Source organism: Heteronotia binoei, chromosome 1 (genome assembly GCF_032191835.1).
Source record: "Heteronotia binoei isolate CCM8104 ecotype False Entrance Well chromosome 1, APGP_CSIRO_Hbin_v1, whole genome shotgun sequence".
Taxonomy (NCBI): Eukaryota; Metazoa; Chordata; class Lepidosauria; order Squamata; family Gekkonidae; genus Heteronotia; species Heteronotia binoei.
Window position 1 is genome coordinate 181,231,897 of NC_083223.1, and position 27,084 is coordinate 181,258,980.

General features: G+C 41.1%; 2 protein-coding genes across 3 annotated transcripts in view; one reads left to right on the forward strand and one right to left on the reverse strand.

Annotated features, from left to right (window-relative positions):
* The window catches only part of GLO1 (glyoxalase I), a 295,016-nt gene that overhangs the window by 42,457 nt on the left and 225,475 nt on the right, over nt 1–27,084 (reverse strand). The window lies entirely within an intron of this gene.
* The window catches only part of DNAH8 (dynein axonemal heavy chain 8), a 329,757-nt gene that overhangs the window by 11,734 nt on the left and 290,939 nt on the right, over nt 1–27,084 (forward strand). Inside the window, exons 4-10 of the mRNA XM_060243601.1 lie at nt 339–528; nt 2,205–2,368; nt 12,461–12,637; nt 22,114–22,227; nt 23,064–23,171; nt 25,072–25,173; nt 25,914–26,060. Of these exons, the coding sequence (XP_060099584.1) occupies nt 339–528; nt 2,205–2,368; nt 12,461–12,637; nt 22,114–22,227; nt 23,064–23,171; nt 25,072–25,173; nt 25,914–26,060 (1,002 nt within the window). The remainder of the gene's footprint in view (nt 1–338; nt 529–2,204; nt 2,369–12,460; nt 12,638–22,113; nt 22,228–23,063; nt 23,172–25,071; nt 25,174–25,913; nt 26,061–27,084) is intronic.

The following is a 27,084-nucleotide window of genomic DNA, read 5'->3' on the forward strand; positions in this document are numbered from 1 at the left end:
GCACAAATAGTGCTGTTTATGTTTATTTGATTTCTATCTTGCTCCATTTCCTGCAAGCAAGACATTGGGCAGTGTACAACATATAATATACATTAAATCATAATAATAACTTCATGATAATAAAATACCTACAAGACAGTTAAATAACTTAAATTAGATGGCATCATATGTCTGTCCTACAAGGTAGGTGGGATGGTTGGAGTACGGTTTAAAGCTGAGAGCTGGACTTAGATTTGTTTTTTGTTGGGTTTTTTTTGGGGGGGGGGTGTTAAGTCCAAAAGGCGTAAGCCATTTTGTGCTTTGGATTTCTAATCTGTATCCTAATATTTGGTTTTCAGGAGATCTATTTTTCAGTACTTGATGGGAGTGAAGGTCTCCTCCTTGGAATCAAGAAGATTATTGCAACTGTATTTATACCAGCTATCCTAGCAACAAGTAATTGGGGTGCTTTAAATCAAACTAAGCAAGGAGAATGTGAAAAACAGAGCTTTATGGAAACTCTTAACAGATACCTTTCATTTTTGGATGGTAAGGATCTTGGTAAATTAAGAAGAGCTCAAGCACAATATTTGATTTGGAAATGCTCCACTTTTGTATGCTTGTTACAGAGATGTGTCCTAATACAAACATCATTATGTGCCTAAGTATTTCTGCATATGTCTTCATCAAAACAAAGAGGGTGTTTCTGAAATACATGCTTGCCTCTGTGTTGCCATGGGTCTGTTTTCCCCCGCGCAGATTTTTTATTTCCTCACTACAGCCTCCTCCCCCCCCCAGGACACCCACAGAATTGTTTTCTACATTAATGTTGTCCTGGAGTAGTCCCGGTTGCTCTTCCTCCCACCCACAGTGTTCCGTCACTGAAATCTCCACCTCCTTTTTTTGTGCACATATGTCATTGCGATACACGGCAACCAATTGGCAGCAACCTTACAGGTAGTAGGCTTTTACATGCTTGCTTTAAACCAGCACACTGATAGTGACCTCTCCGACTGCTTATGAAATGTTTCCCATCTCATAGGATCCCATTTCTAAACCATATTTGTCCCTCGAACTTGCTGGCATGAATTAATTTGATGCCATTACAAAAGTGTTCTAAGATTGTCTATACATGTCTTGCTACATGCACATGTGCATGACCTGCAGGGATTGGAATGGATCACCCAATTTTTACTGCAGCAGTGCTCAAAATTGCATTCCAACGCAAATCACCCACAGTAAAAAAAAAAAAAAAAGTGTGTTTTTGTGTGTGTGCGTGGTCGTGTGTGGGTTATCACCACAGCAAAACCTTTTTTCAGTTGCATAGAATAAAATTACATTGTTACACAAATGATCAACAGTTTTTTTTTAAAGTGTGTTTGTGTCTGGGGCTCTTGCCACGTCGCAACAGTCCCTACAGAAGAGGAAGGATAGGGGGCACAATCGCCAGAACAGGGGTGGGAAAAGTAACCCCAAATGCAAGAATTCCGCTCATGCAGCCATGGTTTGAGAGCCGAATCAAAACAGGGAAACCTAAAAAAAAGAGGAGTTCAAAAAAACCATGTTCCAGATTACAAAACTGGGATTTAATCCTAGACCTGGATCGGCGTGTCGGGAATTCTTTCCAAACTCTGAATTACTTTGTCAGCCTTCTCCGGGGTAAATGACTGTGCAGAAACGCCCTGAGTGAGCACTGACAAACGTGCTGAGATAATAAAATTGGAATGAGATATTTTGTGAGACCACTTTCATCAGACAAATTTTGAGACTGTCAGAATTATTCCAGTCAGTTCTGCGCATAGCCTAGAAACTAGATGTGAAAGTTTTAGTTTGGCAGTGATCTTTTGTTCCTGTGGACCACTGTTCCAGCTAGCTGGGGCATGTGTAGGAAGCGGATACCAAGTAGACTGGAGCCATTGTGGATTTTTGTCTGCCTCTGCATTCTGAATGCAGAGGGAAGAGAATAGGTGAGATCTGAAACTCAAGAATAAGAGAAGATTATCATAATTAATATGCATAGTTCATGATTTTTTATTCCTAGGGGGCATAAAATCATCATGTGTCTGTGAGGAATAGTGGCATCAAATCTAGTTTCTGGGAGACAAGGCAGCAGATAGCACATTATTTTAAGTATGAGGGGAAAGGCTGATGAATGGTCTTGCTAAATGAAACATGTTGTAAGGATTAAATGGCAAATTCTGAATGTGTTCTCTTACTTATTTCAGGTGCTAGAGTGAGTATTGAGGGAACTGTTGAGCTGAAAAAAATAGATTACATTGACTTTTCTAAAATGCAGTCTTTTGAGGAAGTAACAGCTGCAGCTGCCAATCCTGACACTATTCATCAGTTAGAGGATGTGCTTATGATATGGTATAAGCAAATTGAACAAGTAAGTTTCTTGTCCATCTGCTGTGAGAAATCAGGAATTCACATTACATGGGGTATATTGTGCATGCAGGTTTTGTAAACATAATATGTTAGCCAGGCAGGAGTGGTGAGAAGAGGAGGAGAGAGGAAGTGGCATGGCTGGTGCTGGGAGCAAAGCAAAGCAAAGCAAAGCAAGCAAAGCAAAGCAAATTTTATTTTTATATCCCGCCCTCCCCCACCAGAAGGCGGGCTCAGGGCGGCTCACAGACATGACAAGCATGATTCGGTTAAAATAGACAGCAATGGTTTAAATAATACAATTACATGAATTAATAAAGTTTAAAAATATAAAAATAAGAGAATAGGAGATTAAAAGATATAAAAATATAAAGTAGGTAGAAATAGGTGCTATATTTCTGTCGGTCATAGTTTACATATTGTCATACATCAGTTCCAATTTCAACATAAAGTGGCTAAAATTACGATAGTTAGTCAGTTTGGTCAGGTCCTGTTCCAAATGAGAGCTGAAAAAGATGGGTTTTGCAAGCCCTGCGGAACTGATTCAGATCCCGCAGGGCTCGCACCATCTCTGGGAGTTGGTTCCACCAACGAGGGGCCATTAGTGAAAAGGCTTGCTCCCGGGTTATCTTAAGTCTGGCCTCTTTTGGCCCAGGGATTTGTAGAAGGTTTTGGGAGCTGGATCTTAGTGCTCTCTGGGGAATATATGGGGAGAGGCGGTCCCGTAGGTAGGCAGGTCCTCGGCCATATAGGGCTTTAAAGGTGATAACCAGCACCTTATAGCGAACACGGTAGACAACCGGCAGCCAATGCAGATCCCGCAGCACAGGCTGCACGTGTTCCCATCTAGGTAGTCCCGCTAGCAGCCTGGCCGCCGCATTCTGCACTACCTGGAGTCTCCGCGTTCGACACAAGGGCAGCCCCATGTAGAGGGCATTGCAGTAGTCTAATCTTGAGGTGACCGTTGCGTGGATCACAGTTGCTAGGTCGTCGCGTTCCAAGAAGGGAGCCAACTGCCTCGCCCTTTTAAGATGAAAGAAGGCGGATCTTGCGGTGGCGGCTATCTGGGCCTCCATTGATAGCGAGGATTCCAGTAGCACCCCCAAGCTCTTGACCCTGCGCACTGGTATCAGTGGCGCACCGTCAAAAGCCGGCAGAATGATCTCCCCTTCCGGTCCGTCCCGGCCCACGCAAAGGACCTCAGTCTTCGTTGGATTCAGCTTCAGCCCACTCAGCCTGAGCCAGTCAGCCACGGCCTGTAACGCCCGGTCCAAATTTATAGGGACATCGCCAGTCCGGCCTTCCATCAATAGATAGAGCTGGGTGTCATCAGCGTACTGATGACAACCGAGCCCATACCTCCGCGCAATCTGGGCAAGGGGGCGCATAAAGATGTTAAACAATATCGGGGAGAGAACTGCTCCCTGAGGCACCCCACAGTGCAGAGGGTGTCTCTGAGACAGCTTCCCTCCAACTGCCACCCTTTGTCCCCGATTTTCGAGGAAGGAGGAGAGCCACTGTAAGGCTAGCCCCCGAATTCCTGCGTCGGCGAGGCGGCAGGCCAGCAGCCGGTGGTCGACGATGTCGAACGCCGCCGACAGGTCGAGCAGCAGCAATACTGCCGAGCCACCCCGATCCAGTTGCCGCCGGAGGTCATCTATGAGGGCGACCAAGACTGTTTCCGTCCCATGGCCCGGGCGAAAGCCGGACTGGCATGGGTCCAAGGTGGAAGCGTCCTCCAGAAAGCTCTGCAGCTGCAACGCCACAGCCCTCTCAATAATTTTGCCCAGGAAGGGCAAATTTGAGACCGGCCGATAATGTGCCAATACGGACGGGTCTGATGTAACTTTTTTCAAAAGAGGGCGGACCACTGCCTCTTTCAGGGATGTTGGGAAAACACCCTCCGAAAGGGATCGATTTATGATGTCCCGTATAGGACATTTCAATTCCTCCTGGCAGGCCTTAATTAACCAGGAGGGGCAAGGGTCCAGGTCACAAGTTGTGGGTCGTGCAGTGCCAAGAATTCTGTCGACTTCCTCCAAGCTGAGTGGGTCGAAGCAGTCCAAGGTTAAATCTGAAGACACGCATTGGGCCTCAAGTTCACTTACTGCATCTAAGTTGGCGGGGCAGTCGTGGCGGAGCGATTGGACCTTCTCTGCAAAAAATTTCGCAAAAGCCTCACAGCCTATCTCCAATTCCTTAGCTTTTGGATTGCCCTGTGGCAATGAAGTAAGATATGAGGAGAGAAAGATAAGGAGGTAGGTATTTAGGGATCTGGGAGAGGCACATAGGTATGGAGGGAAAAGAGGAAGGAAGTAGGGTTGCCAAGTCCAATTCAAGAAATATCTGAGGACTTTGGGGGTGGAGCCAGGAGACTTTGGGGTGTGGAGCCAGGAGCAAGGATGTGACAAGCATCATTGAACTCCAAAGGGAGTTCTGGCCATCACATTTAAAGGGACTGCATACCTTTTAAATGCCTTCCCTCCCTTGGAAATAATGAAGGCTAGAGGCACCTTTTTTAGGATTCATAGAATTGAACTCCCTGGTCCAATCTTTTTGAATTTGAAGGATATTTTGGGAAGAGGCACTGGATACTATGCTGTAAATTTGGTGCCTCTACCTCAAAAAAACAGCCTCCTCGGAGCCCCAGATACCCACGGATCAATTCTCCATTATACCCTATGGGAATCAACCTTCATAGGGAATAATGATGTGCCCAGCAGACATTTCCCTTCCCCTCCCCCCTGCTTTCTGATGACCCTGAAGTGGGGGGAGGGCATCAAAACCGGGGGATCTCCTGCCCCCACCTGGGGATTATACAACACACAGAGAGTAACACGGCAAAAGGACAAAAAAATCAAAGGTACATAACCCACCGTGAAAACCAGCTTCTATTATTAAATTATACAAGGTCAACAAAAATAAACACAAATTCCACCATCATAAATTACAAAACAACCATAACTTTTAGTCCTTAATAGAAAAGAAAGCAATAGCACCAAGAGTCTTTCTTTTCATCCTATGGTAAAACTTCCCATCTCATTCCATGAAATCCTGGTGTAGTACTCCAGATGTTTAATGTCTGTCCAAAGATGCAGATAACTTATTGGCTGCATCTTTGGACAGACATTAAACATCTGGAGTACTACACCAGGATTTCATGGAATGAGATGGGAAGTTTTACCATAGGATGAAAAGAAAGACTCTTGGTGCTATTGCTTCCTTTTCTATTATGGACTAAAAGTTATGGTTGTTTTGTCATTTATGATGGTGGAATTTGTATTTATTTTTGTTGACCTTGTATAATTTAATAATAGAAGCTGGTTTTCACGGTGGGTTATGTACCTTTGATTTTTTTGTCCTTTTGCCATGTTACTCTCTGTGTGGCATTTTGTTGCGCTTAATTTGTATCATGATTTCCTGGTCGGATCCAAGATCCAGCCTACACCTTTGATTTCATAGGCCACAGGATTGTGGGCATGGGTGTCAAACATCCAGCCAGCCCAGGGCTTTGATCAGGCCCATGGGGCTCTTTTCTCCCCCTTCCCCCACTTGTTCTTACCCTTTGAAGCTCCCAGGCTGAGTCTCTTACAGTTCTTTCAGTTTCAGCCTCAGAGCTTCAAAGGCTCTTTGAAGCACCCTTTGAAGCACCCAGGCTGAGTCTCAGTTCCCTGGCTTTTCCTGTCTTTCTTTGTTAGCTGATGCAAGGAAAACATTGGGTGGAGTTTAAGATCCATTCCACGTTTTTCTTGCAGTTTTGTCTGTGCTCTGCAATGGTTTCAAATGGAGTGGAGATGGTTACATTTTCAACATTCCTATAGCCAGCTGAAATTTATGCTTCCTGGAGTTGTGTCCTTGCAGATAAGGGGTTCATGCTTTCAGACAGCTTATCTCTGCTGAATGGGGAATAATCTGAGTAGACTGGAGGGTGGTGGCGGGGGGAGATGTTTACAATGCCATTTCATTGTTTCCGCAGAGTCAGAGCCTTGTGCTTTTTCTTGATGTTTTATTTTTAAAATCGCACTGTCAAATTCCACTATTCCCCCACCTTTCCAACTTAAAGCAACTGTTGGAAGAATTTTAAGCATGTTTGTATTTTAAGTTAAAATAATATGTTTAATTGTGCTTTGTGTCCATTATTACATTTATATCTCCACTACCGGGCATTATATTTGACACTCATGGCCTGGCCCCACAAAGCCCAATTTATGTTAGATCTGGCCCTCCTAACAAATGAGTTTGACACTCCTCTTGTAGGGGTCCTGTGAGTAGTATTAAACATAACTTTTTCCCGGTGATCATATCTGCAAACTTGAAGTTTCTTTAATTTTTGTTGCTGCTCTTGGAGCAGCTCCCACTTCCAGAGAAACAAGCTGCTGTTCAGTTTTAAAACATTAATTTGCCTCTTTGGCTTTTGGAACAACTGTGGGGCAAACTTCAAATAAACTGCCTCCTATGAGCATGGTTCCTCTCTGCATGCCTAAGCATTTCTTTGGAAAGCAGCCTATACCTTTTGTAATTGAAACAAGTTATATCAATGACCCCATCAAACAATAGAATAGAGGGATCAGAAATCAATTATTTGTAGATTAAACTGGTATGGTTGGATTTTAGACAGTTTACTGCACTTCTTTCGCCCCTTTCTTGTCGAGAATCAGATCTTGCCATTAATGTTTTCATGCCAAGATTAGTATATTGATGCTGTAACTCTTGCTCTGTTTTGACTGTGTAACGCAGTGTCCCCAACCTTTTTGGTTCCAGGGACTGGTTTTTGGAAAACAATTTTTACATGGACTGGGGGGGGGGGGATGGTTTCGGGATGATACAATTGTGCACTATTTTGGTGTAGTGGTTAAGTGGTGTAGTGGGCCGAAGGAGGCCAAACTGAAGAGTACGCGAGAAAGGGCCTTTTTGATCGCAGCTCCACACTGGTGGAACCAACTACCGGATGAAGTGCAGGCCCTGCGGAGTCTTGATCAATTCCGTAGGGCCTGCAAGACTACCCTTTTCCAACTGGCCTTCGCTTAATGTGGATTTTAGTCTACTATATACGGCCATCATAAACTACCGAGAACAACTAGAACATAGCACTGTAAATGTTAGTTTTAATTTTAATTTTGATGGTTTTAATTATAATGGTTTTAATTAGCAAATTATATATATTGTACTGAGATAATGTTTTATATTGTAATTTGTATTTGTTATATGTTGTGAGCCGCCCTGAGCCTGCTTTGGTGGGGAGGGTGGGATATCTGTTATCTGTTGTACCAGCATCTCCCAAGTTTCATTTTTAGAATGCCTGGGGGAGGAGGCTTTGTTCTTCTCCTGGGAAAATACTTTGAACCTTGATTCCTGCTTTGCAAACCCACCAAAACTTGCTTACATAATAATGGTTAAGATGATAGTATAATTGTATGGGCTGAGCCTCCAGGGTTAGTTCTTCCAGTAAGTATCTTGGCTGTAACATGCCTCAATAAAGGACATTATGGCTGGTAACAGACGCTCCAAACAAAGCCAGTCTGAAGAAGAGCGTCTTGGAGCTTCCAGACGGCACTGCAGGAAGTGGTGGGCCTTGGGTGGCCGGGGAGCATCTGGAGTGCTCCCACATCCTGCTCACAGCTCCCTGGGTGCTCTCCAGGCGCCTCCCGGCTTTCCAGATGCCTGGGAGGCGCCTCAGAGGCGCTGCAGCCTTTGAAAGTGGTACCTTTTTGAGCCGGCTCCCAGCCAGCTTGGGACGGGACCGGGGCTGTCGGTGTAGAAGTTAGCAGATTTGTGACTGCCTGTGTCTGCCTCTGCCAGTTCACTCAATGAGGAATAGTTTAACACAGCCAATACCACACTGTGCTCTTAAAGTATATACAAGATTTATTATATACATATATACAGCTCTCCATCATAATGCTTTGCCGGACAATCAAATAATAGGTGGTACAGCATAGTTCTAGTTTTATACATTTGCTGTTAATTGCTGCACCAATGAGGAAACAGTGCTGAATCATTCTGAGTCATTCTGCACTCCTCACCTGGTTACATCATCTATCTGGTCAGAACCAGTTCATCTGCCAGATCATCTTTAGTCCATCTATTTGACAGCAGCTGTCAGATGTTGCATTGCCTCATGCCTTACTAGGCATTATTTCCTATGCCAATACTCCCCCTAAGACATTAGGCAAGATTCCCAAATTACATTTCAATCTGTTATACTGTTCCACAGTTATGGTCTTAGTAAACATATCTGCAATATTTGTTTTAGATGTGCACTCCTGCAACGTTATCAAACCTCTGTTTATAGCATCCTTTACATTTTGGTATCTGATATTGATATGTCTACTTTTTGGCCTTATCTCCTGTGCATCAGTCAATTGCATAGCCACAGTGTTATCACATTATATACACACGGGTAGTCATTTCAAGATCCAATAACAGTTGATATAACCATTCAACTTGTATTGTACAATCCTTTCTCTCAGTTAATGAGTCACATTCTTTCTGCATGGCTTGCTGCCAAGCAACTCTTTCAGTCTTAGGTAGAGATAAGATTGCCTCATAGCTCTGTGGCTCTTTAATGAAAACATGATTTACACAGTTATTTTGATACCCATATCTCTCTGGTGGTATCCCTTTAGTACTCTGAGCTGACCGCCTCGGTTCAGCACTCTGCACATTCTAAGACACACTTTCAGACACACTTGGAGATCTCATCTCCTGTTTTATGGTAGTGCTTTCACCTCCCTCTGTCATAGGTAAAGCTTTCCATTCAGGCACATCATTAGCGTGTATCTGGTTCCAACCCACATTCTCACAAAAATTGGCAGATCTACTGAAGTTTATTTTCTGGTTCTCATTTGCAAATCTGTAGGCTTTCATGCCTGCCTGATAACCAAGAAACACAAGCTTCTTTGATCTATTGTCCCCCTTCCTTCTCTGATTCAAGGGAATATTCACCCATGCCTTTGTACCAAAAACTCTCAGGTGGGCCAGAGAAGGGGTTTTGTTATACAACATTCTATACGGAATATTGTCTATAGGCTTTGTCCAAAGTCTATTCTTAATGTAACAGGCAGCCTTCAAGGCTTCTGCCCAGTAACTCATTGGTAAATCAGCATCTTTAAGCATTGCATGCATCATGTTTTGCAGTACTCCTCCCCTGCGTTCAGCAAGACCATTTTCTTGGGGTGTTGCTGTATTGGCTACCCTATGTTTAATGCCTTGACTCTGTAGCCAGTATTTGAATGTTGTAGACATGAACTCACCACCCATGTCAGTCTGTATAGCATACAGACTTCCCAGCTGATTTTTCACTCTCCTGTGCCAATACTTGATAGTGTTGCATACCTCAGATTTATGTTTCAATACAAAAACCCATGAAAATCTGGAATAGTCATCTGTCAGCAACAATGCAAATCTATTATTTGAGTGACTATTAGCAAATGGCCCTATTATATCCGCATGGACTAATTCCAGGGGTTTATTTGTTACTCTGTCACTCCTCTGTGCAACTGGGAATGCATTTGATTTGGCATGCTTACACACATCGCAGTCTAAATACTGTTTGCATTCCTTCACACAATTCCTCCCCACAATTTGCAGTATTTTATCAATTGCATGAAAGTTAGCATGCCCTAACTGTCTATTCAATAGGTGCACACAGTTATCATGTGGTGGTACATTAAATACAGTTTTAGCTGTCATAGCATTTGTGTCTCACACATACACATTATTCAGCCATTTAGCCATTCCAAGCTCTGCACCCCCTCTGCTTATTTTACAAGCCTTATCAGTGAAGGTCACCGTAAATCCTGCTTTGTCCAGCACAGATACACTCAACAAGTTGTTCTCCAGTGCTGGCACACATAAAACATCAGTGAATGTGTGATGCAAAGTGGGAAAAGTCACACACCCCTGCCAGAGTACCTCTGAACTGCTGCCATCAGCCAAGCTGACAGTTTGCTGTCGGGGAGATTGTTTATTTTGCAGCAACTGTTCATCCTTACAAAAAATCTGCGATGCCCCAGAGGCAATAATCCACACACCAGATGACTCAGCATTGTCAGTCACCACAAGTGATGCATTGGAATAGCCCTCAGCTCCTGCAGACCGGCCTCCACACTTCCGTCTGACTCTCCCCTCAGGACACTCATGTCTCAGATGTTTTGCAGAGCCACAACAAAAACATTTCTTTACATTTAGGGCAACCTCCAACTCTGCTCCAAGTCGCTTCCCGGCTGACGCATCCCTGCTAGCCTCCTGCTTCGCCGACTCCCCCAGTCTGGTATGCTGCCAAGTTGATAAACCAGACAGTTGCAAATGATGCTCCTCATCCAGTAAACATCCGGTAACATATTCCAAAGTTAGTTTGCTGGCCTCCACTGTCTCTAAAACAGTTACCAGCATATTGAACTCTGCTGACAGCGAGCTCAGGATAAGATAAACCTTATCTTCCTCCGACACAGTTTGTCCTCTCTCAGCCAATTCATTGCTGCACAGAGCTAGAGTATTCAGATGTGCTCTTACGGACTCCCCCGGCTTCATCACAGTTCTATAAAGCCTCCTGGTAATAGCAATAAGTGAACTGGCTGTGGCACATAAACTGCTCGTCTCCACTCCCGCACACCAACCACGGTAGCAGACATCCGCTCCGGCTCGGCACTCCACAGCAGGCCATCTCACCGAACACTGCAGACGGTTCCAAACTGGTCAGACTGGGCAAACTGGACAGACTGGGCCCATAACCCTATCGGTGTAGAAGTTAGCAGATTTGTGACTGCCTATGTCTGCTTCTGCCAGTTCACTCGATGAGGAATAGTTTAACACAGCCAACACCACACTGTGCTCTTAAACTATATACTGAGTTTATTATATACATATATACAGCTCTTCATCATAATGCTCTGCCAGACAATCAAATAATAGTGAGAGGATAGGTGGTATAGCATAGTTCTAGTTTTATACATTTGCTGTTAATTGCTGCACCAATGAGGAAACAGTGCTGAGTCATTCTGAGTCATTCTGCACTCCTCACCTGGTTACATCATGCATCTGGTCAGAACCAGTACATCTGCCAGATCATCTTTAGTCCATCTACTTGACAGCTATATGACAGCAGCTGTCAGATTAGTTGCATTGCCTCATGCCTTACTAGGCATTATTTCCTATGCCAACAGGGGCAGGACGGGGACGGCAGGCAGATGTGTGCGTGTGGACGCACTTTTTTGGTCTGCCTGCCTCCTGTCCCACAGGTGGCTTTAAATGCCCATCTGTTCTCACCCTATTTGATTTATTTATTTTATTCAATTTTTAGCCCATCCTTCTTGTAGGACAGGCTCAGGATGGGTTACATCATAAAAACAATCAACAGTAAAAACAATAGAAGATCAATTTAAAATATATAAAATCTAAAACTACAGAGTGACAATAGAGACTAAAGTGGCAGGTTCTGCCTCACAGACATGGCCTATTGTCCAAGTCCAGCAGATCTTATAGCACTGGGATGGAATGAAGGGGGGAGGTCGGTAACATCCACTGCCTCAGCTGAAAGCCTGGTGAAAGAACTCTGTTTTACAGGCCCTGAGGAATTGGAGCAGATTCCGCAGGGCCCAGATCTCCAAGGGAAGCTCATTCCACCAGGCAGGGACCAGGGCTGAAAGCTGAGGCCAGATAGACATCTCTGGGGCCAGGTATTACCAAAAGTTGTTGGGTCGCTGATCGTAAAGACCTATGGGGCTCATACAGGGAGAGGCGGTCCCGAAGGTATGCTGGCCGTATAGGGCTTAAAGGTAAGTACCAACACCTTGAACAGGATCCAGTACTCAGTAGGTAGCCAGTGCATAGGATGGATTGGTGTCCATACAGGTGACGATGTCAACATCCGTGCAGCAGCATTCTGTACCATCTGGAGTTTCCAAAGGAGGGTCAATCATAAAGGTGTGCTTACTGAGAACTGTGCAGAACTTAGCAATTAACATCTATGATCAGTACTTACATTCCTCCCACAGGAAAGAAGAAATTGATAGAACTAGTAAAGACTGTATATAGCATTATCTAGCTATCACCAAGTGAAAAGCTGTAATAACACACAACTTCTGTTGATTATAAGGTTTTGATCGAAAGTGAGCAAATAAGAAAAGAAGCTGATGATTCAGGTCCTCTGACTGAACTAGAGCACTGGAAGCGTATGTCTGCTAAATTTAATTTTATAATTGAACAGATCAAAGGACCAAATTGCAAGAGTGTCATAAATACTCTAAATGTTTCACATTCCAAAATGATAAAGGTAAGACCAATAAAGTCTATAAAAACATTTAATTGATTTCAAATGTATCTATGATTTGCATAGCCCAGGCTACCCCAGTCTCATTAAATCTTGGAAGCTAAGCTGGGTCAGCCCGAGTCAGTATTCAGACGGGATACCACCAAGGAATACCAGGGTCCCCACACAGGGGCAGACAATGCCAAACCGCCTCTGAACGTCTCTTGTCTTGAAAACCCTGTGAGGTTGACATAAGTTGGCTGTGACTTAACAGCAAAAGAAATTAATTTAATTTGTTAGTTTAAAATATATACCTGCCTTTCTTCTGAGCATCTCAGGACCTAAGGTGGATATTCAGTATTGTGAAAATAATATTGTGATAATAGACAGGCAGTTTGGGGCAGATGGCTCAAAAAGAGCCACCCTGAATCCTCCACATGCTCCCTGGTGAGGCAGCCCCATCCCGTCTGCAAGGCAACTTGGCACGTTCAGACAGGGAGGTGCCTCGGATTGTTCTTTTTCTCCCCCAAAGAGTCACGCTCTGGTGCACTCAAGCGCTCTGGCAACATTCTTTTTGTTTTTTGGGTTTTTTTAAAGCTGGAAACAGCTTGGGGCAGCTTGGTGGTTTCACACCATTAAGATGCCTCACTTGTGCCCTTTCGTTTCCAGACGCCGAGCAAGTGACTGGCATACAGCTCAAATATTTGCTACCGCTTTAACAGTGGTAGCTTTTTGAGCCACTGTGAGGCCATGGGAGGATGGGGTGAGTACGGGATGGGGATGGGTGGCAGATGTTTGTGCGTGGAAGGATTTTTTGGATTGATTTCAGAGCAGTCTCTGAGTCAGCCCAAAGTGCTGGTCTGTAATCATCCTATGGTACCGTTCTCTTTCAGGCCTGTAAAGTAAAATAATATATCTGTTAATTCTGTTTATTTAATCTAGAATAGGTATGGTCAAACTTTCTTAACGTAAGAGAGACACAGAATAAATGTCAGATGTTTGAGAGCCTCAAGTCATGGACAAATATTATACATGTCTTTTAAAAAAACTCTTAATACTTTCTTTGCACAGAAAAATAAAACACATATGCAGGTCTTTTTTTTTGAGCAGAAACGCAGTTCTGGCTGGCTTGACACCAGGGGGTGTGGCCTAATATGCAAATGAGTTCCTGCCGGGCTCTTTCTACCAAAAAAGCCCTGTACACATGTATGCACTGTACAACATGACCATGCTAGAAGGAAACTTTACAAAAAAAAGCTGGGAATAGTAGTCCCCATAAGACCAGCATTGGGAACAGCTAGGGATTTTTTTTTTGCACATGTGGAAGAAGGAAACACACATGTACCATATAAATCACTGACCACCACTTGCATTATTATGCATCTCTCTTTACCTTGACACCAAGGTTAGTAAATACAACTCCTACAAGAGCTATGAAACTAAGGGGAAACTCTGCACAGCCCTCTTTAATTCTGTCCCTCCTCCCAGTGGCTACCTCAGCTCTTGCACTCTCTTTTCCCATTCTAAGTCTCTTTGTGACCTCTGTGGTAGAGGAGAAGAGTTTACAAACCTGCCTATTTTCCCCTCCTTCTCTGCTTCACACACAGCAGAAACAGCTGCTTACCAATGGGTCAGTGCCCAGAGGCTGACTGAGGTCCTGATGCTAGGCACACTTACTTCAGAGTAAGCCTGCATTAAGTTCCTCTTCAGCTTCTGGGAGCTACACATTGTGTGAAAGAGCTGTATGTGGCTCCCAAACCAAAGTTTTTCCACCCCTGATCTAGAATAACTATTATTACTCAGCAATCACTAAAAGATTAAAATTCTGACTCTTTTCATAACAATGCATAGAAAAACTTGAAAATATCCCTTTGTCACTAATTACTCACTCTCTTAATAAAATAGAGAGTAAGAATTAACTTGTACAGTGGAGTTATTCCTGCTGGAATAAGAAGTTACTATTGATTTACAAACCCCACGTGGCCCTTAAATACTTATACTTTATTCAGGTTTAATAGCCACAGGCCGTATACCTAAATAACATTTAGGAATTGGCAATAACAACAAAACTGAAATTATTATTGTTGTTAAATTTATAAACTGTCCTTCCCTGAAGGGCTCATCTTTGTTAAACACATACAATAGAATTTGTTGCGTCATTGTTAAATACATACAATAGAATAAATAATCAATTAAAGGATAAAACCAATAAAATAAATTTAGCTACGTCAATTGCACAAGTTTTGCTGTAAGTACTTAAAAATCTTAATTTATGAACATCTGAAGTAGCTGAAAACCACTTTACAAGGCATTTCTCCCTAGCTGCAGCATATTTTGGTTAAACACAATTTTATTGATAACATATGGTAACCATATCCATTAATACCTTCTTTTTATCTATCCCATATGCTATTTTCTAATCCCCCTCCCCCCGTTACCTGACTCCCGCCAAATTATATACTTAAAATACTAACATTTAAAGGTACCCTTAAACCATAAGAACCTATATTCATAGTCTACTTTTTTCTAGTACTTGATCATTATTAAAAAATTGTCCAATATCCTTTTATATTCCATTCTTCTACATAACATCTAAACTTTTCCCACTCCTTTTCATACACTTCCAAATCATAGTCTCTTAAGATTCTTGTTAGTTTGTCCATCTCCATGTTATAACTTTTACAATCCAATCCCATTTTTCTGGTATTTTTTCTTGCTTCCATAACTGCGCATACAATATCCTAGCCGCTGAAAGCAAGTACCAGATCAAAGTTCTATCTTCTTTTGGAAATTTTTCCATTTGTAATCCCAATAAAAAAGTCTCTGCTACTTTCTTGAATTCATATCCCCAGATCCTTGAAATTTCTTGTTGAATCATCTGCCAATACTTTTTCGCTCTTTCACAAGTCCACCACATATGGTAAAAAGAACCTTCATGTCTTCTACATTTCCAACATCTGTCTGGCATCTTTTTATTCATATTTGCCAATTTTTTAGGAGTCATATACCACCTATACATCATCTTAAAACAATTTTCTTTTATACTCTGACATGTTGATAATTTTATAGAGTTCTTCCAAAGATACTCCCATGTATCCATCTGTATTTCTTTATTTACATTGATTGCCCACTTAATCATTTGAGATTTTACTATCTCATCTTCCGTAGACCATTTTAACAGTAACTTATATATTTTTGAAATTAATTTTTCATTATCTTCAAGCAGAACTTTTTCCATTTCTGTTTGCTCACGTCTTATTCCTTCAGTTTTGATATCATTCTCCACCAGGCTTTTTATTTGTTGCATTTGAAACCAATCATATTTTTTATTCAACTCCTCAGCAGTTTTCAATTCTATTTTGCCACTTTGTATTTTTAGCAATTGATTGTATGACAACCCTCTCTCTTCACTGGTTTCAGCTGTTATTTTTATTACTTCTGCTGGCACTATCCATAATGGCTTTCTCTCATCACCATATTTCTTGTACTTCAACCACGTATTTATCAAATTATTTCTGATATAATGGTGAGAAAAAAAAACCATCCATCTTTTTCTTCCCATAGTACATATAAGCATGCCAGCTGAATTTATTTCCATGAGCTTCCAACATTAAAAGTTTTTTATTCAACGGCGTCATCCAGTCTTTTATCCATACTAAGCAAACTGCATCATGATACAGTCTTAAATCTAGTAGCTGGAATCCTCCTCTCTCTTTAGCATCTGTTAAAATTTTAATTTTAATCCTTGGTTTCTTCCCAGCCCATTCAAATTCTGAAATCTTCCTTTGCCATTTATTAAATTGTTTGCGATCTTTCACAATCGGAATGGTTTGAAACAAATACATTATTCTCGGCAGAATATTCATTTTAATTGCAGCTATTCTGCCCAGCAATGACAGATTAAGTTTATTCCATTTCACCATATCTTCATCCATCTTATGCCAAAGCTTTTCATAGTTATTTTTGAACAAATCAATATTCCTCATTGTTATCTCCAAGCCCAAATACTTTACTTTAGAAGTAACTTCACATCCCGTCAGTCTCTGCAATTCCTTTTATTTACTTGCATGTTTTTACATAAAAATTTCGATTTTTCTTTATTAACATAAAGTCCCACCAGCTCTCCATATTCTTGTATCTTGGCTAACAGCAAAGGTATTACTTGTATAGGATTTTCAGCTATAAACATTATATCATCAGCAAACGCTCTATATTTATAAGTAAATCCTCTAATTTTCAGCCCTTCTATTTTTTTATCATTTAATATTTGCATCAGCAAAATTTCAAGAGTCATTATAAACAACAATGGTGAAAGCCGACAACCTTGTCTTGTACCTTTACTGATCATTATATCCTCTGTGAGGTCTGCATTTATACACAACTTTACTCGCTGTTCCATATATATTGCTTTTATCATTCTTATGAAGTGTTCTCCAAGTTCTATCTTTTCCATTACTGCAAACATAAAGTCCCAGTTCAAATTATCAAAGGCTTTCTCTGCATCCGCAAAAAATAATGCGACTTCCTTTTCTGGATGTTTTTCATAGTATTCTACAATATTTACAACTGTTCTTATATTGTCTCTTATTTGCCTTTTAGGGAGAAATCCTGCTTGATCTTCCTTTATGAAGTTAATCAAATATTGTTTAAGTCGTTCTGCCAAGATTCTTGTGTATATCTTATAATCATTATTTAATAATGAAATTAATCTGTAGTTCTGTAAATTCGTAACATCTCTATCTTCCTTGGGGATCAATGAAATTACAGCTTCTTTCCAAGTGTTTGGTATTTTTCCTTTTATTCTTATCATATTCATCAATTTTTGCAGTTTTGTCTAGCTGCAGCATATTTTGGATGGTAGAAAAAGACATGTGATAATGACTCAACTTCTGTTGTAAAAGCACTCTTCTGGAGGTGTCCTAAGGAAATTACCCTTCATCTGAGCTGTGGACAATGCATTGCCAACTATCATATAGCTACGTCAGTTTGGAAACTGTCAGAGTGTGGAGATATTGCAGGATTTCAAATTGAACTGGGTATTTGATTCCCACATAATTTGGAGAACATTTCCTTCCATCATCTTTAAATAAAAGTTTCCAGTCCAGTTTAAGAAGTTTCTCAGAAAGCTCTTAACAGAGAGAGAAGTGTAGGGAGGAAGGGTTTAAGTTTGTTAGGCACTGGGATGCTTTCTGGAACAAGCGGGAGCTATACAAAAGAGACGGTATCCACTTGTCCCCAGATGGAACCAGGCTGCTGGTGCTTAAAATCAAAAAGGTGGCAGAGCAGTTTTTAAACTAAATCTTGGGGGAAAGTCCACAGGAGATGAAATGTCTCTGGTTCGGGTGGACTCATCTCAAAGAGATGAAGGGTTAGCTGTTAATTTTCTACCAGGTAATGGATCAGAGTTGTCCACTGAGATGGTGACAAACGGTATGGAGTGTCTGCCAAAGTCTCGAGGCAGCAGGAGGAAGGTTGCGGGCCTAGCTTGCCTGGGAAATTATAGATGTATACAAATGCTAGAAGTGTTTGAAGTAAAATTGGTGAGTTGGAATGTTTAGTGTTGGGAGAAAACACAGACATTGTGGGAATTTCAGAAACTTGGTGGAATGAGGGGAATCAGTGGGACGCGGTGATTCCTGGATATAAGTTATATCGGAAGGATAGGGAGGGAAGGGTTGGAGGTGGGGTGGCTCTGTATGTCAGAGAGGGTATACAGTCCAGTAAGACTGAGGTCAGAGAATTAGATTCCCTTCTAGAAATGCTTTGGGTCGAAATAGAGGGCCCAAAAGAAAATTTAACGATGGGAGCCTGTTATCGCCCACCAAATCAAAAGATAGAGGACGATTATAATATGATGGAAGGATTAAAGATAGTGGCTAAATGTAAAAAAAATGTGTCATAATAGGTGATTTTAACTACCCGCAGATTGATTGGGTCAATATGTGTTCAGGTCGAGAGAAAGAGATTGAGTTTCTAGATGCTCTCAACATCTGTGCTATGGAGCAGATGGTCTCAGAACCTACCAGGGGCGAGGCATTTGGTCCTAAGTAATGCCCAAGACTTGGTGAGAGATGTAAAAGTGATCGCACCGCTTGGGAGCAGTGACCATAACGTTATTGATTTCACCATTTGTATAAATAGAGAGTTGCCTCAAAAGACCAGCACAACCACGTTTAACTTTAAAAGGGGTAAATTCTCTGAGATGAGGAGGCATGTGAAGAGGGAACTGAAAGGAAAGGTAAATTCTGTCAAAACCCTTGGGGAAGCTTGGAGGGTATTTAAAGCTACAATCCTAGAAGCTCAGATAAAATATATACCACAAATTAGGAAAGGCACAAACAGGTATAAGAAAAGGCCTGCATGGTTAACAAACAAAGTAATGGAAGCTGTAAAAGGTAAGAAGGACTCCTTTAAGCGGTGGAAAGCTAGTCCAAGTGAGATTAAAAGGGAACACAGGCAGTTGCAAATCAAATGCAAGACTGTGATCAGGCAGACAAAAAGGGACTATAAGGATCATATTGCAAAAAACATAAAGACCAACAATAAAAATTTCTTCACGTATATTAGAAGCAGGAAACCAGCCAGGGAGGCAGTGGGGCCCTTGGATGACAAAGGGGTAAAAGGATTACTGAAGGAGGATAGGGAAATGGCTGAGAAGCTGAATGCATTTTTTGCCTCCGTCTTCATTGTGGAAGATGAGAATTATTTTGCCTGCTCCAGAACCACTTATTTTGGAAGGGGTGTTGAAAGACCTGAGTCAGATTGAGGTGACAAGAGAGGAGGTCCTACAACTGATAGATGAATTAAAAACTAATAAGTCACCAGGTCTGGATGGCATACATCCAAGAGTTCTGAAACAACTCAAAGTTGAACTTGTGGATCTCCTGACAAAAATATGTAATCTTACATTGAAATCTGCCTCCATTCCTGAAGACTGGAAGGTAGCAAATGTCACCCGATCTTTAAAAAGTGTTCCAGAGGAGATCCAGGAAATTACAGGCCAGTCAGTCTGACTTCAATACCGGGAAAGTTGGTAGAAACCATTATCAAGAACAGAATGAGTAGGCACATTGATGAACACAAGTTACTGAGGAAGACTCACCATGGGTTCTGTAAGGGAAGATCTTGCCTCACTAACCTGTTACATTTCTTTGAGGGGGTGTACAAACATGTAGACAAAGGAGATCCAATAGATGTTGTTTACCTCGACTTCCAGGAAGCTTTTGATAAAGTTCCTCATCAAAGGCTCCTCAGTAAGCTCGAGAGTCATGGAGTAAAAGGACAGGTCCTCTTGTGGATCAAAAACTGGCTAATTAATAGGAAGCAGAGAGTGAGTATAAATGGGCAGTCTTAGCAGTGGAGGACGGTAAGCAGTTGAGTGCCGCAGGGCTCAGTACTGGGTCCCATGCTCTTTAAGTTGTTCATAAATGATTTGGAGTTGGGAGTAAGCAATGAAGTGGCCAAGTTTGCAGATGATACTAAATTGTTCAGGGTGGTGAGAACCAGAGAGGATCATGAGGCAGTCCAAAGGGATCTGTTGAGGCTGGGTGAGTTGACGTCAATGTGGCAGATGAGGTTCAATGTGGCCAAGTGCAAAGTAATGCACATTGGGGCCAAAAATCCCAGCTGCAAATACAAGTTGATGGGGTGTGAACTGGCAGAGACTGACCAAGAGAGAGATCTTAAGTCGTGGTAGATAACTCACTGAAAATGTCAAGACAGTGTGCGTTTGCAATAAAAAAGGCCAACGCCATGCTGGGAATTATTAGGAAGGGAACTGAAAACAAATCAGCCAGTATCATAATGCCCCTGTATAAATCGATGGTGTGGTCTCATTTGGAATACCGTGTACAATTCTGGTCACCGCACCTCAAAAAGGATATTATAGCATTGGAAAAAGTGCAGAAAAGGGCAACTAGAATGATTAAAGGGTTGGAACACTTTCCCTATTAAGAAAGGTTAAAACGTTTGGGGCTCTTTAGCTTGGAGAAACGTCGACTGCGGGGTGACATGATAGAGGTTTACAAGATTATGCATGGGATGGAGGAATCAGAGAAAGAAGTACTTTTCTCCCTTTCTCACAATACAAGAACTCGTGGGCATTCAATGAAATTGCTGAGTAGTCAGGTTAAAACTGATAGAAGAAAGTACTTCTTCACCCAAAGGGTGATTAACATGTGGAATTCACTGCTACAGGAGGTGGTGGCGGCTGCAAGCATAGCCAGCTTCAAGAGGGGGTTAGATAAAAATATGGAGCAGAGGTCCATCAGTGGCTATTAGCCACAGTGTGTGTGTGTGTTTGTATGTGTATATATTTGGCCACTGTGTGACACAGAGTGTTGAACTGAATGGGCCATTGGCGTGATCCAACATGGCTTCTCTTATGTTCTTAAGAGGTTAACAGGCCTCCATGGGCTCAACTGAGTGATTTTGTAATCCACAGTTGTTTTCCAGCAGCACATATGGGCTGCTAAATGACTGAAAAACTTGGACCCTATATGCAGTTGTTGCTGGTATGGAATGGGGTTCAGACTATGCAGAAGCTTCATGCTTCAGTACATATGAATTTGACCTAAATCATGTCATCATAAGTGATCTTGAGAAGATGCCCCACTAAATAATTTTTAAAGCATGCAATTAAGTTTCAGGCAGACATTTTGACAATGTCCATGACCAGGGCTTTTTTGTAGAAAAAGCCCAGCAGGAACTCATTTGCATATTACGCCACACCCCCTGACATCACCATGGTCTCAGGGCTCTTTTTTAAAAAGCCCGGCTAGAAGTCATTTGCATATTAGGCCACACCCCCTGACAGTAAGCCAGCAGAAACTGTGTTCCTATGCATTCCTGCTCAAAAAAACCCCTGCCTGTGACTAATAAAGACATCACTTTGGCTCTAATACCCTTCTTTTGGTCTTTTCACTAGTAATTCAAGATACTGATGGATAATGCATGTGGGAAAGAAGGCAGAACACCTTAATACTTGGTTATTCAATATGCATGGATTTTTGTTGCTCATTGACAGAATAAGATAGAAACTCAGTATCCTAGTATTTATATACCACTGTTTCTATGTCCTTAGAGTGATACACCCTGCAGGCTTGGCTGGGGCTTTGCTGGGCAGCCCGGTTTTGCTGATAATTCTAAACTATATTCAGGATTCTTTTGGTTCTTCCCAAAAACCTGTATATATTTGGGAAGACCCAAATGCACACTCCTAGTAAACAGCATAAAATAACTCTTCTCCACTGTTATTCAAAAACCACTGAAAGTGGGGAGAAGAAACTTCCTAAAATCCCAAGTGTCTTCCACTTTTCCCACAAGTTTTGAACGCCCCAAAGATTTACACATTGAATTATGAATTAGTTCTTTACAGAAAATATTTATAAGAGAAGGTGGAATGACTGTGTGGTTTTAATAGAATTTTATTCCTGTTCTGTGTATATTCTGCAAATTTCAGTTATGTTGTCACCAGTATGATCTCTATTTTTTTACGTTAGCTGTGGCGAGAATTGGATGCAAGGATAACAGATACAGCAAATGAATCAAAAGATAATGTGAGATATTTATACACACTTGAAAAAGTTTGCCAGCCACTCTATAACTATGATTTAGTAAGTACAGTTTTTCAAAATTCTTAAAACATTTATATTTATGTCATACTACAAAACACAAACCTCTGCAGAATGTAAAATAAATAGATCCTAAAATGGAGAATATATTTTTACATGTTTTCTTTGTAAAACCAAAAGGTGTCTACCATGTCAAAAGCCTTTTGAAAGACCACATATATACTGGTCACTGTTTACATGCTTGTTCACTTTCTCAGAGAACTCCAAAAAGTTGGCGAGGCAGGACTTCCCTTTGTAGAAGCCATGCTGATTTTCCCTCAGCTGGCTTTGTCCCTCTATGTGCCTGACAATTCTGTCTTTGATTACAGTTTCTACTAATTTGCCAAGCAGTTTTATTATCTCTCCTTGGCCACCCCCAAGGATCAAAGAAGCTTTTTCCAGGAAGTTACTTTCTAGTACCAAATTTGCATTCTCTGCTAGATGTCACCTTCTAGTCAAAGGTGTGATTGGCCATCTCATTATATCCAGTCAGAGAGCAATTAGAATTTCCAGGGCTTTTTTTGGGGGGGGGGGTCCAGCAGGAACTCATTTGCATATTAAGCCATACCCCCTGGCACTAAGCCAGGTGGAACTGCGTTCCTGTACATTCCTGCTAAAAAAAAAAGCCTTGAGCATTTCTAGAGCATGGCTGGCCAAAAAAACAGGGGAATTGACTTCCCCTCCTATCCTGTTTTCTGCTGAGAGAAAAACCTTTTAAAACTCAAGGTGAAGGTTTCATACTGTCTAAACCTCAAAGTAAAACATATTTCTCCACAAATACACTGCCCCCTCATTTATTAGTCATCAATTCATCTAATCTTACAAAATGTTTATTTTAGGTTTCCATGGCCCATGGAATACAAAACTTGATTAATGCTATACGAATGATACACAGTGTCTCAAGATACTACAATACATCTGAGAGAATGACATCACTGTTTGTAAAGGTAGGCCCCTTGATAATAAGAATTTGTTTATGGAATATGGGTGACAGAAAAATCATGTGGGTGGGGTCAGATTAACCCTCTGTCCACTGTTAGGAAAGTGTGTGCACAGTAAAACTGCCACTACAAGTATTTATTTATTTATTTACTTACTTTGAGTGTTATCCAAATGGTTTGCTTCCATGTATACATGGGATTTTTCAAGTTTCCTCTTCCTACTGCCATCCCTCATGCTCTACCCCTCCTTTTAAAGATCAGGAAGCTCTGCAAAATAAGATCCAATTTCACTCAAGGGAATTCAGTTAGAAATGGCTAACTTTTTCAATATGATTTAATTATTGGTAAAATTCCCTAAGTACTCACTGGTGGGAGCAGTATGTTAGATTTTGTGATTTGCATAAACATCCCAGCAGTCCACTCTGACATCACTCCAAATGCATACAGTATTTGTGAAATAAAGGACTTCTGCTTGCATTTGTGCAGGTTTTATATTAACCTGGTGAATGGGAGAAAGCACATGCTTACTCTTACAATTTTAGCAGCTGCATGCCAGGGCATGGCAATGGCAAATATGTTTTCTTCCTTAAGCATTAAATTAGATTTGCAGAAAGTAAGAAGCACTTTGCACAGACAAAATAACAAATTTCTGGGTAGTCTGAATTAATGCTGACAACCCTCGTGTCATGACTTTTCTTTTAATGTGTGTATAATGCTGCCACCAGGAATTTAATTCCAAACACTATTTAATGTTCCCTACTGTGCTGATGATATGAACATATGAAGCTGCCTTATACTGAATCAGACCCTCAGTCCACCAAAGTCAGTATTGTCTACTCAGACTGGCAGCGGCTCTCCAGAGTCTCAAGCTGAGGTTTTTCACACCTATTTGCCTGGACCCTTTTTTGTTGGACCTGGTACCTTCTGCTTACCACGCAGATGCTCTACCACTGAGCCATTGTCCCTCCCTAGTTTGTTCCCAAGCTCTAAGACTTCATCATTGGGCTATGTAGCCCTGAGGATGAGACTCTTACGTTATTAAAATCATAGGACTCCAGATTAATATAAAACAAAATAAAACTTTATTTGTACAATAAATGCATTAGTTTCAAGATGTTTATAGCTTAATTCTTCAGTGAATAATAATATCTTCTGACTGAAATGTTGCTCTTTCACTTTACACACTCCTCCCTTCTCAAATCTTCCTTTCTTTTCTTAACTCAACTTTTCGACAGCTTCTGTCTCTTGCACTTCTATAATATTGTGACAATATTAGGTTTTGTCTCTCTCTCTCTCAAGCCCTAATATGCCCTCTAATTATTTTTACTTTTCTTCTGTAGAATCTTAATGCTTTTCACAGCAGTAGTAAGGGATTCTAATCAGAAGACTGCTTCTCATACTCTGCTGACTGATCACAACTGACTGTTGACTGCTGCCACTCTACTGAGAGCTCTCGCTCTCTCCCCACACATCCTTCTTAGTTTCACCCACACTCTCAGTCACCAACTAATCACCTCACTCACTCATTTCCCCTCTTTCACTCCCGTTTCTCTACTGCAAGTTACCAACAATTAAAGGAACATACACATATAAATTCAAATCATTACACCATGGTTTGGCATGGGGATTAGCTCTGCATGAATTAGCAGCATGGCTTGTGGAAATATGCTGACTTTTAGCAAAAATCATTGCAAAAGTGTTTTTTGCTAAAATCATAATATTTAAGGATCTAGAGATGAAGCAGTGATGTTCCCATATACATTTGCAGGAAGCTGCAATTTGGCCCTGAAATCACTGTTCAGCTAAAATGATTTTACATAATAGACTCATTTCATGTGCATGTTTCTCTTGATTTTAACAGTGTTTTAACAGATTTGGGTTCTTTGTCTTTATTTACATGCATTAGGTTACAAATCAGATGGTAACAGCATGTAAAGCATATATTACTGATGGAGGCTTTAGTCGTGTATGGGAACAGGATACCCCAACAGTAATTAAGAAAATCCAGGTTTGTATGCTGTACTGATGTTATATCTTGTGATACAGGGGCTTCCTCAAAGAGCAAAATGCATTACTGTCATAAAATAAGACTTTAGTTTTCATGCTAAATACATCATTATTGTGAATTCTCATTATATCTATTAGCAAAATATGTATACTGCCATAATTTACATGCCCAGTTACATATTTGAAAATGTCTGGTTCTTCGTAGTAGGATTTGCTGCCTAATTAGGCCTCAAGGGGTTTGCACAGGCACAGTTCATTGTGGATTGATTTTTTTACAATGCAAAATTAAAATAGATAAATTTTCAATGGTTACAAAATAAGCAAGCATTTTGTCAGCATTTCCCCTTAATTAATAAGAAATATTCAGCGTAATCAGGAAGGAGAAGGTGCTTGTCATACAGGCTACAAAAGTTTTCTCTTCAGGATTTCTACTGCTTGCTTATGGAAATAATAATAGTAATGCAATAAATTTGTTTGAACTTTTTTACATTTTACCAGATTACAGCCATTAAAGTAGGTGAAATAATAATTCTGAACACAAAAATTCAAGGTACTAATTGCAGAAGCTACAGGGCAGTAAACGAAATTGTAAATGGTTAGACTCTTCTACAATAATTGTAGTATCATTTGGATTTATATCTTTCTTACACAAAAGGCATGAAGCACAACTTGGAACTCCATACTAGCTCTTTCCTACCTCACCCAACTCGTTTGAGCTTACATTTATTATTTACATTTTAGGACTGCATTTTTCTGTTTAAAGAATATCAGAAAAGTTTTCACAAAACAAGGAAACAAATTTTGGAGACTTTAGGGGAGAAGACATTTGAAGTATCTGAGATGTATATTTTTGGCAAATTTGAAGCTTTTTGTAAAAGGCTGGAGAAAGTAAGTGTGGATCTATACCTCTTTAAGAATTATTTAAGAACGAAAACAATGCATGTTCTGTTTCAGCCTATTCACTTATGTTCACTTGATATAGGGCAAAATGGTTATTGTCAAACTTTTTATTTCCATGAGCAGCTAATAGAATTTTTTCTTTTAGGGTGTTATGAACTGCCTGCACCAAATACTATGATCTCAAGATAAAACCTTCTAAGCATTTTGTGCTATGATTCCCACTATTGCGATGTGGGCTTAGTTCCCACTGATGTAGTAAATCTGTTTGCGCTGTACCACTTCAAGCTGCTTTACATGATTGAGGTCCCCCCCCCCTTACAATAAAACCCCCAGCAATATAAAATCTTGATGTCAAAGGAAAGGGTTGAAGCACAGACTTATTTGACATGCTAATTTGCTCTGTGCAGGGAAGTAGCTGTAAACATAGGTGTAAACTATGGGGGCGGGGCTCAGGGGCTCGAGTGCCCCCAGATTTCCTAAGGGGGCTGAGCCCCCTTTGGGCAATGAACACAGGACTTGGGGGCTCAGGAGCTCAGACCTCCTCCAGGCAACCAGTGCCAGGCATAGTGACAAACTCCTTTGAGTGTATGAAATTTGTTTCCAATTTAAATTTTCAAGAAGGAGAGATAATGATCTTCAAAGGCATGAATGAGGTGGTGGATCCTGAAAGAAATGCATTTTTCTCCTGGAACAATGTGAGGCAGGAAAACTTCCCACTGTGTGTGTTTGTTCCCTTTGAGCAGGAAAGAAGGAAGTCAGTGGTGTAATGATCTTACAACCTCAGCTTCTTAGAAATGTTAATTGAGCTAGCACAGACACACAATGGATAGATAGATGGATGGAGAAACTTCTCCTTTCTTCTTGTGGGTTTTGGCAACTTCACTTCCTGAAGTCATGAGATAATTGTTTGTTTATGCATGCTGTTGTTTTAGCTTAGCTAGTTAGAGCCAATGGGCTACTCTACACATATTTCTCGCCAGAGGCTAGGTGTCAATATGCATATTAACCAGAG